Source organism: Caretta caretta, chromosome 15 (genome assembly GCF_965140235.1).
Source record: "Caretta caretta isolate rCarCar2 chromosome 15, rCarCar1.hap1, whole genome shotgun sequence".
In the NCBI taxonomy this organism is placed as follows: domain Eukaryota; kingdom Metazoa; phylum Chordata; order Testudines; family Cheloniidae; genus Caretta; species Caretta caretta.
Window position 1 is genome coordinate 28,196,784 of NC_134220.1, and position 14,948 is coordinate 28,211,731.

At 43.0% G+C, this 14,948-nt stretch overlaps 2 protein-coding genes and 1 long non-coding RNA gene across 3 annotated transcripts in view; 1 reads left to right on the forward strand and 2 right to left on the reverse strand.

Moving 5' to 3' along the window:
- LOC125622950 (uncharacterized) overlaps positions 1-14,948 on the forward strand; it is a 42,191-nt gene that overhangs the window by 391 nt on the left and 26,852 nt on the right. The window contains exon 2 of the long non-coding RNA XR_007352862.2: positions 2,378-2,476. This is a non-coding gene — a long non-coding RNA (uncharacterized LOC125622950). The remainder of the gene's footprint in view (positions 1-2,377; positions 2,477-14,948) is intronic.
- Positions 49-6,886, reverse strand: ERP29 (endoplasmic reticulum protein 29). Its single transcript, XM_048821627.2, has 3 exons — positions 6,523-6,886; positions 3,514-3,652; positions 49-2,241 (listed from the first exon to the last, which is right to left on the reverse strand). Exons 1-3 carry the CDS (start codon positions 6,649-6,651, stop codon positions 1,739-1,741), a joined length of 771 nt encoding a protein of 256 aa, XP_048677584.1. The 5' UTR covers positions 6,652-6,886; the 3' UTR covers positions 49-1,738.
- The window catches only part of NAA25 (N-alpha-acetyltransferase 25, NatB auxiliary subunit), a 48,239-nt gene continuing 43,068 nt past the window's right edge, over positions 9,778-14,948 (reverse strand). The window contains exon 24 of the mRNA XM_048821606.2: positions 9,778-13,000. Coding sequence (XP_048677563.2) covers positions 12,878-13,000 — 123 coding nt within the window. The 3' untranslated portion in view covers positions 9,778-12,877. The remainder of the gene's footprint in view (positions 13,001-14,948) is intronic.

Sequence of the window (14,948 nt, forward strand, 5' to 3'; positions counted from 1 at the left end):
GGAGGAGGCCGCTGGCGCGAGCGGACACAGACAGGTTTCACGTAGCAGTAGTAATGCACCGTCTTTATTTGCAGCAGTACTCACTCTTTGCACCCACCCCTGCACTCAGATAGCCTGGTACGTACTACGTAGCGTAGAGCAATGTCCAGGCCGAGCCTGGTCCTCTGCAGACCCTGTGTTAAGCCCTGAGTGCAAATGCACAGAGAGCCTTAGGGCAGCTACCTGAGTTTCACGTGGGAACAGCACTTGCTAGGGCAGCAGAATCTGCTTGTTCACAGAGAACAAAATGATCTCTGGAAAAGGTATTATTTTAAAAAAATGGGAGGACTAGTAGCACTGCCTGTTGTTCTGGATGCCCAACTGTTTCCCTTATAAGACCTTGTATGCACTTAGAATTTTGCCAAATGCTCATCATTTGGGCTGAACTTTTCCACAATGGGCATCTCCTCCAGGCTGAGTTTTGGAAAATTTCAGCCAAAACAGTTTGTCATTTTTCAGAACAAGGCTTGCAAAACAATGTTGTTTGGCCCATGTTAAGTTTCTGAGACCATTTATCTGAAATGCCCCAAGAGTCTGCTACCAGGATGGGATTGGGAGTTGGAGGAGGGTAGGCTGGGATTGAGAGCTGGTGAGTAGAAGCCAATGGGCTGGCGGGGCGGGGGGGCCGGGGGATTAGAGGGATACTGAGACAAGGAGCTCATGGAAACTGGGTCTAGGAACCAGTGTTCAGGGGGTGGGGGGAAATGGGAGAGAAGAAAAAGATCTGAGAAAGAGCTAGGGTGCAAGAGAAAACTAGGATTTTCTGGGGAAGGACTGAGATTGGGATGAGATGCCTGAAGAGCAGAGACTGGAACAAGGAGCTGGGGGTGGGGTAGAAAGGGGTAAACTTGGGGGAGAAAAGTTCTGTGCCCACTAGACCCTACTTCCCTCCAGAGCCTAGGATAGAGCCCAAGATTCCTGAATCTCACTCAGCATTCTTTGCTATCAACAAATATCTATGAAACTCACTGGCAAGGTGTATCTTCCACTTCTAGTACTGGTCATGTAGACTCTGTAGAGGATGACAACCTGCTAATTGCTATCACTATGTCTGTGTGGTGGATTTAATGGTTTCAATGCTGCTGCTGAACCATGTGTATGACAATATACACTACATGGTAAGATTTCTGCTGGTTCAATTTTCTTTTTTAAAAAAATCTAGGAAATTAAACACACAAAAACTACATTACAAGATTATGATTGCAAAGCCAAATACTCAAAAGTTAGGAAACATCAACATTAAGGTTGCCTGTACAACCTCAATTCAGCCCCATTGTGCATGTGCATTATGACAGTCTTTAATTACATGATCACATATTTTTTCCACAGGACTCCTATCCCCATTCAGTGCAGTGGAGGGACAGTTCTACAGAGGCAACCTTAATTATATTATTTCCTAAATTTTTGAGTGCTTGACTTTGCAACCTGAAGTCTGTTTTTAATGTATTTTTGTGTGTAATAGTATTTATCAACTAATACACATCAGTTTCACTTTAAGAGGTGATTGTTTGAATCCCTACTACAGAATACTGTCATTTTTCAAAGGCGACATGCCTTTCTCTGAGTTTTCTAAAGCACCAAGCACACTAGAAGGAATTCTGCTGCTCCCTGGAGGTCAAAGGAAAGTTTGCTTGCATAAGGAGAACTGGATGGGACCTTGTGCCAGAATATCACAGCTTGTACAAAGTTCTCCAGCCTGTTAAAGCTCCTCTTTTTCACTATTCTTCTTTTGAAAAGAGGCAAGGATGTTTAGGCTTTTCTGGAGCTCCTCCTTCTTCCCGTCACTCATTTTGTTCTTCTCAAGCAGTTTTGTGATCCGGACAACTTCATTAGCAGCAAACTCCTCTCCTTGCTCCAGGATTTTGCTCATGATTTTCAAGTACTGCTCAGCCCGTTTCTTCTCTGTTTCCTTGGCTTTTGCTAAACTCTCCTGCCCCTGTTTGAGAAGAGCTTGACGCTCTAACTCTTTAGTGGTACTCACAAATTTGCTTGCCAGGATGTCATATTCTTGTAGGCAGCCTGGCATTCCTAGATAGATGCCTTTACTCTTCAGCCAACGCTGAATAGCACTAGCTTTTATTTGGCCACTATAAAGTAAGGGATTGTCAAAGTCCCCATCCTGGAACAAGTAAAAAATAGGATAGCTGTCCTTATCCAGCTTGTATTTCTCACCCAACTCTGTGTTCAGTTTATCACCATAATCTGGGAACAGAAATGAAACATGAAAAGGATCAGTACATTACTCAGAGCAAAATCAGTAAGTAGGATCCTTTCCTCTCCAAAGCAATTAATGTTTATGTTTGTAATTACAACTCTGTAAGCATCCTCCCTCTACTAGGAATTGCCATAGGATGGAACAACCCAAAAGTCCAGCAAGTCTGCTTGCAAGAGTAACCATTATCGACTGCTTCAGAGGAAGATGCAAATCCCCCACAATGTATGTATTTAACCTTGCTTTACTCTATAACTGATTTTGTCTCTTGGATTTGGGGTGGGATGGAATGATTCCTTCCTGATCCCCATCAGATTAGTTTGTAGCCTGAAGCATACAGACTGATAATACTCATTATAATTTCTAGCTGATGTCCCTGCAGACACAGTTCTTATTGAGAATATGCTATATGCCAAGCAAATTTGTAAGATGACATCTGAACAAACATAAATCCCATGTGAATTCCTGAAGCTAGAATATGAATATAGGGATTTCAGATATTCTACTAAAGTATAAAGGGTTTGTGTTTAGGTAAACTTCAATGCCTAGTGATGTATGCCACCTGGGCAGTCTGAAGAGGTTTAAATCCTGTGTTTACAGAACAGGCAGCAGCAGGGGTGATGGCAATTTAGGTCTTCATTGCTTATACAAGCCTTGGCTCTTCTCTTGAGACTACCATAGCAATGTCAATTAGTGCCAGTTGTGATGCCGACACCTCTATCATAATGTCAGCAATGAATGGCAATGCTCCCTAGAGTGAATTAACAATGTACCTCTTACTGCCTGTGACCACAATTATGGCTGAAAGAGTTCTCACAAGACATATTCCATAGAAGTGGGCCAAGAGGCTAAGAAAAGGCCAGATTTCCCTCTCGTCAAGAGGAATTGCAAATCAACTTTAATTCCATAACTGTGCTGAGAGACTTCACTAACTGGCCCAAGGGGGTTGGAGATATCCAGCACTCCTACTCCGACCTCACATGAGGCTGTGAGGGCAGTCAGCTCCACTACCAACAAGGCTAAGGTGGCATTCAATATATCAGTAACTAAAATCATTTTCAATCATTTATTCTTAGGTCCCCATCCCCCCCCATTTTGGGCCACCCTAATTCCTCTATGATCTCTCAGCGTGCCAACTACACCCAAAACCCAGCTAAAGCAGAGAGCTGGGTGACATTTCACAGTGCTTAAGAGGTCAAGCTGTGCCAACGTTTTGTTTTTCCCTCCACAAATGATATTGTATTAGTCTGTTTACAGCTCACCTGATATTCCCACTTCAGCTATGAGCAGATCTTCACTGGAAGCTGAGCTTTCTGCCAGCTTTTTGAATTCATCTTGCTTCTCACCATAAGGATATTGGGTGTCAAATTTCACCAGGACAAACTTATTCTTTGGAATCACCTAGCACAAGAAAAACAAAGATTTAATGGAGGAATTATTGAATATTTCATAAACATGCAGTATACAATTATATAAGGATGTCCTGGCCAGTTTTCACTTTTCCTGTGAAATAATTATTTGACTATGAGGCACATTGGGGGAAATTAGTTTAATAATCAAGCACCTCTTAATTTAATAAATGTGGCTGTCAAGGTGAGAGGAAGAAGTAGATGGGCTGTGCATGTGTGTTCCTGTACCAGCTGTTAGAAGGAATTCTAAATTGTATACTTCAGTATTTTGTTAAAATGGCTTATACCCTGAAAGATTTTACTTTCATTTTGCTTATGTGGTGTCAAATTGATTGACATAATGGGCCAAATTCTGCTCACCTTACTGGTAGGGAGCTCCACTGACTTAAAGAGTAGAATCAGCTCCCACTGACTTCACTGGGACCTCTCAAGTGAGTAATGGAAGTAGGATTATAGAAGCACCTTGGATTGCTAAAGTGAAAGTTTTTGAAAAACATCTTATTAACTTGCTGTCATTTGTGCTATTGGTTTTTAATTTCACTCTGCTTGGACAGTGAAACTGGCCTTGTCAGGTTGGCACCAAACACACTGGCTCTTTGAGGTCAGCTTGGAAATGGACTTGTTTGCTTTCAGTCAAAACCTGGTTTGTGTCTACACCTGACACGTCTTGGCCTTTTCTATGCTAAGTGGGAAGATCCTGCAATCTCAGAACATTCCTAGCAAGAATTTGTTGCACTCACTGCTCCCCCACCACCACACCACAAAGGCCATCCCAGGCATTTTATAAGCATTCGAAGTAACGTATGCAACATCTGGAACAAAGTCTTTAATTCTGATCCTGCTGACCAGTGTAGTTGCCAGTTACACTCCTTCCCCTCCTCAGCATGGCTGAAATTTGCAAATACTGTAGCTCCACCCTGTCAGCCAGTCTTTTTAGCTTCATCCCACAATGTAGTGCTTCATATTTGGAAATTACCCCAAAGTCCTTGCTCCTAGCAAAAGATGCTATGGAACAAGTGCTTAAGGGGTCCCAGAATGCAAATACACCAAAACTGGTCTATCAAAGTGGAGATTCATTTCAAGTGGATGAGATGACTGTCATAAGAAAAAAGAAAAGGAGTACTTGTGGCACCTTAGAGACTAACCAATTTATTTGAGCATGAGCTTTCGTGAGCTACAGCTCACTTCTGAAGTGAGCTGTAGCTCACGAAAGCTCATGCTCAAATAAATTGGTTAGTCTCTAAGGTGCCACAAGTACTCCTTTTCTTTTTGCGAATACAGACTAACACGGCTGTTCCTCTGAAACCTGTCATAAGAAAAGAAAACCTCCAGCCTTTTGCAGTCAGTGCCCCTATCACAGCTACTTGCTTAGGGTGGATGCTTCCTTACATACTTTGAGAAACAAGTTAAATAAGCTGATATTGATCCAGTGTTATTACTGCATGGTCTGACAGTAGGTGCCTAGTACCCCTTCTCCAGTGTGGACTGGAAGCCTGTCGTATGACAGCTGGCTCAATTTAGCTGGTATACTTCAGTCCCACTTCTCACAATACAGAGATTTCTATTTCTGATCAATTTCCCTTCCTATTTCTAAAACCTGGCTCTTGTGATTAAACATGGTCTTGCAGTGCTAGAAACCTAAACCTTTAAATAACAAACGTACACCCTGTTAATGAAATGGAAACAAAATCAGGAAGGTATTTCCATTTCTACTTAGCTCTGGAAAAATCCTTTCCCACAACTTAAATTTAGTGCTTAAGCTATTTGCCTTTTCTTACTTGGAAAAATAAAAATCTGTACGGATCCGTCCAGTGAACTCAGGGACAGAGTTCACTGCTGTGTGACAGACTACGTAGCCCATCCAGAGGCTGCTAAGAAGCATCAGATAAGAGTGAGAGGCTCACAGAGGTGAGCAAATACACCTACTATGGCTCTTATATACGGAGATAGAAGAGGGTGTTTCTGGATTTTCTTTCTTTGGGAATGTCGCCCAAGCGCATGCAATGCTCAGAGCCCGGCTGGGGCTGGACACCGGGGGGTCCGTTCACAAGAGCTTGGCGTAGGCTAGGCGGCGGTGCCCCGCGCTGCATTAGGGGGAGGGCACGTGCTGTGGACGGAAGGACACCTGACGGATGCGGCAATCGCACAGCTGCTGCAGACAAAGACAGCGAATGCTGCAGCAGGAAAGCTCCGAGGTGCTCAGGACACCGCCTGGCCTGCCCGGAGCGATGCACCGCAGCCTTGGCAAAAACGTTCAACCACTTTCGCGGTGCAATTGAGACACTTGGACGCCTGTGATTGGCCAGCTGCTGAGGCCACCTCTCCTCTGTCCTTTCCCCATTGGCTACCTTGGTCCAGGGGCAAACTCTTGAGCCATGCACCAGCGGCTGCCCGCCTGCAGCTTCTGAAAATGGCCCTTGCGCCGCTGCAAGGGGCAGGCGTTGTATCTGTTCCTGCCGTGAGCCGAGCCCCAGGCTTCCGGTCACAGCCCTGCAGAGCTGAGCGCGGCGGTCATGCTATTTTACCCGCAAAGTGCCTGAGGTTGCCCCACGTCGGAGCTGACAAAAAGGGGGAACGCACACGGTCTCTTTTACCCACCCACCAACCCTTCCCAAACAGCCTCTTGCAAAGCCCAGCGTCCAGGGCACGTTGCCGTTGCAGCCGCCCGAGACCTGCGCTGGAGCCGAAATGTATTTTCAATACAGCGATCTGCAGTTCCTGAAAAGGCCCGTGGCGTTAAGGTCCTTCCCCATCCAACAGCCCGCGTCTGTGTGAGCCCCAGCGCTCGTGCAGCCGCACCATGCATGCAGAGGGAGAAGGACCAGACACACAGGCACCTGCAACCAGCAGCATGCCCCTTACCTTATAGAAGGTGATGCCATCCAAGGGCAGGGAGCCCTTGGTATGCAAAGCGCTGCTGCTCTCCCAGGCGAAGGAAAGCCAGCAAAGCAGCAGGGAGGAGCCCGAGACTGCCCTGCTCACAAAAGCCATGGCGAGAAGGATCTAGACGGAGAGGACTTGCTTTGCGCGGTTCACGTGACCTGATCTGGTGTCACTGGCTCCCCCCAAAGGAGAAGAGAAGCTTCGGAGGAGCTGGAGCGCCAAATGCGACCTCTGGGCCTCCCGGCCCTCGGGCAGCGGAGCAACCGAGAAAGGGGCCGGGCTGGGGCTGCCCACGGACCCCAGGGCAAACTCCTGGTTAGAGGCTCTTCTGAAAAGCCAGCACCTCCATTGCACAACCCAGTTACTAGTTGTCCTTCCCCTCTCTGCTTTGCTCCATTGGTCGTTGGCTCTTTCGCGCTGGCCAATGGCACAACAAGGTCCATGAAGTCACCCCGTCCCCCTTGTTAAAAATTAATTCGTAAACCTAATCTTTGCCGTGCGATGGCACGCCCGGCGCTCAGTCCCAGAGCAGGACCTCTTCAGAGGTAACCTCGGTTTAGCCAGCTGCAAAATCTTTTAATTACATTTGTGGACGATCGGGGTGGTCCCTGGAAATCTCTCTTCGTGAATCGCTTTCGACGAGCCCCCCATCAACCCAGAGTAGGTGTGAGTTATTGTTTAGGTAATGAAAGGAGCACACAGACATGTGATCCATTGCACTACAGGAGAAGGCATACTACAGAGCCAGGAGCCTCCGCCCTACACTAGAAAGCACTGAAATAAAAGTGTGTGTGTCTCATCACCTCCCCCCCCCCCAGCTATAACTCAAACAGTGGTTATAGCTTAATTATAAGTGAGGGCAGGGATGGCTCCCTGATAGGGAATTTTAGCAAAAGACACCCCCTCCCCCCATACACCTAAACAAACAATAAAAATACCCAATGAACTACCCTCAGTACTTACCCTACCACTGGTTGGGCTGCAGGAGGAAGAGCCCTCCTATAGACAAGAAGAAAAGGAGTATTTGTGGCACCTTAGAGACTAACCAATTTATTTGAGCATGAGCTTTCGTGAGCTACAGCTCACTTCATCCGATGATGCATCCGATGAAGTGAGCTGTAGCTCACGAAAGCTCATGTTCAAATAAATTGGTTAGTCTCTAAGGTGCCACAAGTACTCCTTTTCTTTTTGCGAATACAGACTAACACGGCTGTTACTCTGAAACCTGTCCCTATAGACAAGGCTGCAGCCCCTTTGGGCATTTTTATTATGTTAACTAAACCGGTGCCTTAGCTGACATGAAAAAAACAAACGGCACCACTGTGCCAGAAATTTGCTAGACAAAGGCTTCGCCCCTGTGCAGCTGAGCTGGGGATAAGTACCAGGGGGGATTTTTTTTTCTCTAAAATTCCCTAGTGTAAAAAACCAAAACCTTAAAACAGCCATTCCTAAATTATGGTAGAGAGACAAGCATAGGGAAAGTGCTTGCTGACGTGTGGAGAGCAGTCTGGTTACCTGGTGCAGGCTCCTCTCCTAGTTTCCAGCTGGTACATTGTATTATAAACAGCTAAACCATTCAATAATTTATTGCCTTTCTATGCTGTGAAACAATTGTGAATGGAAGAGTGGGCCTGTGTAATGGCCCATGGGAGAACACTATAAGACCACTTTTGTTAAGATGGGAGGTCTACACTGAGAAATATGAGAACCTTTCCCTGCACCTGATGCTTACACGGTGGTGAAAAGTACTTAACTGACATGCACACAAAATGCAATGCCACTAGAGGTCCCCTAGACCTAGCCTTATTTATTAAGTTGAGCCACATTTCAGAAATGACCCTTGAGCTATTTGGATAATTAGGGTTGATCTGTTCTGTGTAAATAAAGTGACCAGGTAGCAAGTGTGAAAAATTGGGATTTTTTTTTTTAAACGGGTGGGTGGGTATAGCTGAGTATTTAAGACAAAACCCTTAATATCATGAGGGTCCCAATATCAGGCCATCTGGTCCCCATGTGTGTACATAAAGGGAACCTTTCTTTGCTACTTCCTAGTTAAACTTTTCTAAACCTTTGGTAGTGCAGCTTTACAGTTTCTCATGTAGTCTATGTTCCTCCAAACCTATCCAGATGAGCAGTTTGAGTCACTACCCACACACAAAAAGGAGGAGGGGGGAAGATAAAGGGAAGCGTATTGTTAATGTATTCTCATCGATTTCTGTGTTCTTATCCACAAATATTGTAACACTTAAAACAAAAACAAGAAGTGGCAGCAGGTCAGCAAGGCATGAATGTGCAGAAGTTTCTGTTAAACAGGTTTCAGTTTCAAGTGGTACATTTATAAACATGAATGAGAGGAGAAAAGTTTAACAAGTGTAACTGTCACCTCAAATATGTCCTTTTAGCAGAGCAAATGGTTCACCAGGATAGTAACTGATTAGCCATACCTGTTCCCGTCCACATCAGGGTTGACTTGCATCCGGAGCCATGGGGTTTAGGGGAAACTGGTCATGCTGCTGCTGGTACAATAACTAGAGTCTGGCAACTTTCAACATCTCTGTGTTCACATAACATTTAAGAGGGTAAATGGAGAGAGTAAACTCAAGATTAAGTTCTGAGTGTGCAAGGGCCAGATGATCGTCTCTGTAAGGAAAGAAAGAAAGCAGCACAAGACCTGGCTTGACGAAACAAGGACATATTGCTTCTATCAGTGTCTTGGGAGTTGGAGTGGACAGCACACTGCCAGCCGTATGGGGGTAGCGATATTGATGCCCAGATGCCACATATTGTTGTTCAAGCTGTCCCTGACTGCCAGGGCTACTCTATCATAATTCCACTGGCTGCATCCAAACATACTGCAAGTTCCTGTTTCTTCCTTCATTTGTCTTTAAAAACTTGGGAGGGGTGCAAGTGAGTAACGCATAAACTGACAATGAAAGTTTCTTCAGCACTCTGCCATATGAACATGCCATAGAACATCTGCTTCCCAACTCCACTCCTGCCAGCAAGCCATTCCGTTATTTTGCACAAAGTGCTTTGTTTCAGAGGACTCCAGTTAAGCTTGTTTTCCCTCCCCACTGCTCTATTTTCAGGCAACTTTTGCTCCCCTTCATGCAATAATGGGGAGATCTGGCTTGGAGTATGATGGGAGATTAACATTATAAAGCAAAATGGTGAAGACAAGGACTTCAACTATTTTCAAAGATCCAGACAGAAAATGAAAGGCAGCAAAATTAATTTATAACGAAACTGACTTTTATATAAATTATAAACCCATCCAGTTTAAAGCAGATCGCTTGTGGTTGTGTCACTTAATTCCATAGAAGGCTGAAGCATACATAACTTCCACAGTCATAAATTACAACAAATAATCAGGAAGAGAAAGTTCAGATAAGGCTGCAGATATAACCAAAAAACCCTTTTATATTAATGAAGGTTAAAATAAATCATGATTTAACATATTGATTGCAAAATATAAATGCAATTTTTGAACAGTTAAAACTGCTAAAAAGATACAAAAACAATGGGCAATACAGGTAGGCATTGTACATTTTTCTTTATGCAGAGAAAGGTAGATGGAGAACTCTTCACCTTTATCCACATCAGACAAATGATTTAAAGCAAATAAATCAGTTGAGGAGGAAATCTGTAGAAGGATCTTGGCTCATGATCCCAGTAGTATAAAAGCAATAATTTTCAGTCTGTAAACAGTAGTCTTGGTAGCTTTTCTAAACACATGGTTCATTTAACCACAAAAAGGATAACAGCAGCAATGGGTTATACCCTGGATTTCCTATCAAATCCCAGTGAAGGTGTATGTGCTGGAGGGGGAAAATGCTCTTTACTTTAGTAAGAAATATATATTTAACTGTACACAATTTATAGGGATTGAGAAAAGATTCCCAAAGGCTCAGTAATTAGTTAGCCATTTCTGCATACCCATCTAGCTGCCTCTTTTATAGAGAAACCCTGGAGTTTTAAGAGCTGGAATCTGATTTTCATGCAACAGAATTAGTATAGAAACATCTACTGTGTAACAAAAGAATCACAGTTTGACATTAGGCTTAGGGTCAATTGGGTGGCTGCAAGTGGAAGTGGGAAAACAGCTGTACACTGGGAAAAACTGAACATTCCTCCTGAACTGGTATTGAGAAAGGTTTAAATGCTAGCGCAGACTGAACACAAGCATGTTCAATGCCATTTCTGAAAGCGTGACTGATGCTTGGTTCCACCCACTCTCAGAACTCAAGCCAGCTGTTTAAAATTAACACAGCCAGATGTATAACCCACTGGTTTCAATCTTGTTCAAAGGGAACTGATGCTGAAAAACATGTTTAGTAAGTTCTGCTTTCTAGCGTACACAAGGCTTTAAGGCTTGTAGTCTCAACTTACTTCACTAAGATTTTCTACTGTTCAGCTCCGCTGGTAGTAGCAATCATGGATGGGAGCTCCAGCATAGACTACTGCACTGTCTGGTCTTATTCAGAGCTGTCTGCAACGTGGTACTTAAAAGTGTCAGTGTTTGCCTGGAGCCCTGTAGACACTAGCGAGTCCTACTGGTGATGGCAAGGTGTGAATATTTTAGCCAAAAAGCCTAGTGCAGACTTCACCTCAGTGCCACTGTAGTCACTGTGCAATCTTAGTGATGGGACTGTTTCACTTCAAATGATCAACTTCAGTCATGAGTCTTGTTTTAATGTAAATAGCACACTTGTCTTTCCAAAAGTATTTTCATACAAACGTATAAGATAGTTTGCTCAGGAAAGGTGTTTCACTATCAAACAGAGTTATACATTTTGGTATTGTTTTCTCCTGGCCCAAAGCACTTACCAGACACTGCAACTACATCATAAGCACATCCATCACAATTCAAACAACTTGTAGGAAGTCCTCTCTCTCTTTTAGGAAGGGGCAAAGTAAAACTAAATCCAGCAAGAGCAGCAACTTGATATTTTACACAGGGCTTTTAAAAAAATACTCTTGTCAACATTCTAGCATTTCTAACAAAATGTATTCAGAAGAGATGACAACACTAGGATTGTCAGCGCTCTTAAAACTTTAAATATAGATTTCAGATTATACTTGCTTTTCTTTAATCAGAAGATAAGAAATCTGTAAAAGTCTCAAGTGTCCCTCACATCCTAGGTGCAACATGTTCATATTTGTGCCTATTCGTTTTATAGTGTGTATTACTCTTTAAATTAAAATAGCAGAAATGCAGATTTTATGGTATCAGATGATGCAATTACATTTCTCTAACAGAATGACTAATGTGTCTATACTTGGATAATCATAAAAGATCAGTTACAAAAGGAAACAGTTACAAACGAGTAATTCTCAGCCTCATACCACTGGAAGCAAAAATTACTTCTGCCAACTTACAGCCATAGAAAGTTGATAGGACTCAATTCCATTACAAATTATTTAAATACTTAGTCTTAAAGTTTCAACCTCCTTTTAAAATCATGAGGATTTACTGTTTTACATGAAACTGACATGAGATCAGAGTCAGTGGTGTCAGACTTCACTGCAGATATTATGTATACTGCCTCTAGCTTTTTGCTGAAACACTGATCAGGCTTGTAATTTTTTGAACCACCTTTCCATTAGAAACAATCTGTATGTAAACTAACACCACCCACTTCCTCCAACAATTGTTGGGGTTCAATCTTAGAGGAAACTGCATCGGTACTAAGCATGACTTACTCTGACCCTCTGCAGTTAATGATGAGCATCACTGGAAGGCAGTACATGCCTACATAAAAGATGTGCTCCCAATATAAAGTCATCTCTTCTTGCTGGACCCACATGATATCAAGTCTTTTTTTCCAGCAGGGCCACGTGGCTTGTCAATAGAATAGACAGCTCCAGAACTAACCTGCTTCAGTGGAGGAGGCCACACAATATGCTCTAAGGTTGAATGTGGGCATCTACAATTTCTGCTTTTCTAAGGCAAGGATGATATAAAACCTATAAACACTGTACGGTGATGAAAATACAACTCCTTTGAGATATATGCTTTATACTGGATTTCTATTGCTGCTTCTAAGGATTATCTCCAGTTGTCTCTGGAGACGAATTTTTTCCTGTTGCAATATACTTATGAACATGTATAAAAAGTGGTCAAACCCTGATGGAGGGTCCCTGCTTCTGGTTTATGTACAATAATTTAATCAGCTGAATATATCTTTAATATCTAAAAAAAATATTTATGATTAAAGTCCTTCATGCATTTATGAGGAAGTTCTGGATTAAAGTGATGGTATGTTGGATGTTGCTTCTGCCTGGGATTATGGTGTCACTCTGTTGTGAAGTCTTTATGCCTGGGGTGCATTTCTTAAATCTTTAGTTTTTTTATGGTATCAAGTCTCTTTTTCAGCAGCTCCCCAATTTCCTGAATTGAGTGCTGGTAACTGCTCTGGACCTTTCCTTGCACAGTCTTTGTAAACTTTTTTTCTTCCTGCAAATCAAGAAAACGGAGTCATTCATCCTGCAGGCTAAAAACCATTTTGTATTTTAAATTCCTCTGTAAAATTCCTCACACCCTCTCTTTGCAAATATTGAAACGGAGAAAAAAGTTCAGTTTGAAGTCTCAATACATCGTAAGGGGGTTGTAGTAATAGTTTGAATTAACGACAAAGATAGGAAAGCTCGTCACTCCCGAATAAAAGCCCCACAAGCAGTACTTTTAAAATGTAAGTTAATGTTAATTTTACCTATCACAGGATTATTAGCACATCAACATTTCTTGACACTTGCAGGAAACATCCTTGTATAATGAATTTAATGCCAAAAGATGGCTTCCCTTAAACCCAAGTCAGTTACAAGACGGACATTCTGATCCAGAAATAATTTATTAAAGCAGGAAGCCTCGTAAATACAAAACAAATGGCTGAAATCAAAATTTCGTAAGACTAAAGCTACGTCTCCAAAATACTCCACTGGTGGTGGCATGTAGGGTATGTGTAGCTACATGCTGCAGTGAAAAGCAAGCTGTGTCCATGCTGCAATTGTAGCTCCACATGTCAGGGAGAGACTCCAGCACTGGGAAAAGGCTTCAGCAGCTCCACGCCGCCGGAGCCTTTCACTGAAGCGAGGAAAGACTGGCAGGAGGGAAATCTTCCTCCCAGAGTCTTTTCTCCCTGCGGGGAAAGGCTCCAGCAATGAAGAGCTGCCTGAGACTCTCTCTACTGCCCCCCTACTACCACAGTCTTTTCCTGGGGGGGGGAGGGGAAGGCTCCAGTTGCAGGAAGGCAGTGGGATAATACACTGCAAAAACATAGCAGTGTAGATGCGAAGGCCAGAGAGCCATGTAGGCTCATACATACCCACACCCTTCGGGAGTGTCTTTACTTGCCTAAGCTGTTCCTCACCAGCTACACTGCTATTTATACCCATGCCAGGAGGGACTATGCACGTATGCACCCCATACGCTGCGAAAGAAGCGTGTAATGTAGACGTATCATTAGTGTCTACTATTCTAGACACCCTCACAATCCCTATTTTCCAAGTTCTTCAAACATGCATGAGTTAAATGGCGGAGAGCAGTTTTGTCTTCTCAGAGCTTCTTTAATTCCCACCTACGAACAACATTCCTTGGCATTATTTCCCAAGGTAAAATATGAGATGGACATTGACTTTCCTGTGCGAGTACAATGATATTTGTGCATATTTAAAGGGTTGATGCTACATCTCAGCTAGTGCATCACTAGTTATGTTCCATAAAGAGCAAATTCTTGTCTGATTCAGCTGACACAAACTTCAATGACCTTTTAAAAAGCACCAGCAATTGCGTGCATTCACAATTCTCTGCCGTGCATGCGTGTGCACGCGTGCACACCCCCCCCCCACCTCTCAAACTCTGGCCCCAAGTATTGTTATACAGCTTATACACACTGTTTGACACTCTCCCAGTAAAGTATAAATAACAAATAGCATAGCAAACATAGTATGCAGGTAGGAAAACCCCATAAAACTCCCAGCCAATGCATTCTCCAGGGTACCATAAAAATCAATGCATGTGAAACTTATGTTTTCTTTAGGCCTCTGCATTTCTGATTTCCAAATTCCCTCAATGCTTGGCAGAACATAAAGGAAATGTGTAGAATTTGCTGACTGACTGAGTTAGCAGAAAATTTACTTGTGCCACTCCTAGATCATTAAAGAACCAGAAAAACAATAAGGTTTGAAGTGCTAAGGCAATTCTAGAAAACACTTCAAAGAAAATTTAAAGGGATAATACAATTTGAAGCCTAGTCAATTAAGAAAAAATAAATCTAAGGAGTTTCATTCGCTCCCTACCAGGTTTTGTTAATTTACAGTGACATTTTCATATTTAAGATATTAAATTTCACACAGCAACAGTAGAGAAGACCAACAGAAATGGGGGAAATTGTACACAAACTGCA

Excerpts from the sequence above, each read along its gene's own strand:
- ERP29 (XM_048821627.2), bottom strand. The coding sequence starts at position 6,651 with ATGGCTTTTGTGAGCAGGGCAGTCTCGGGCTCCTCCCTGCTGCTTTGC. Across the intron at positions 3,653-6,522 it reads ATGGCATCACCTTCTATAAG|GTGATTCCAAAGAATAAGTT; the intron begins GTAAGGGGCATG and ends TTCTTGTGCTAG. Across the intron at positions 2,242-3,513 it reads AGCTGAAGTGGGAATATCAG|ATTATGGTGATAAACTGAAC; the intron begins GTGAGCTGTAAA and ends TTCTGTTCCCAG.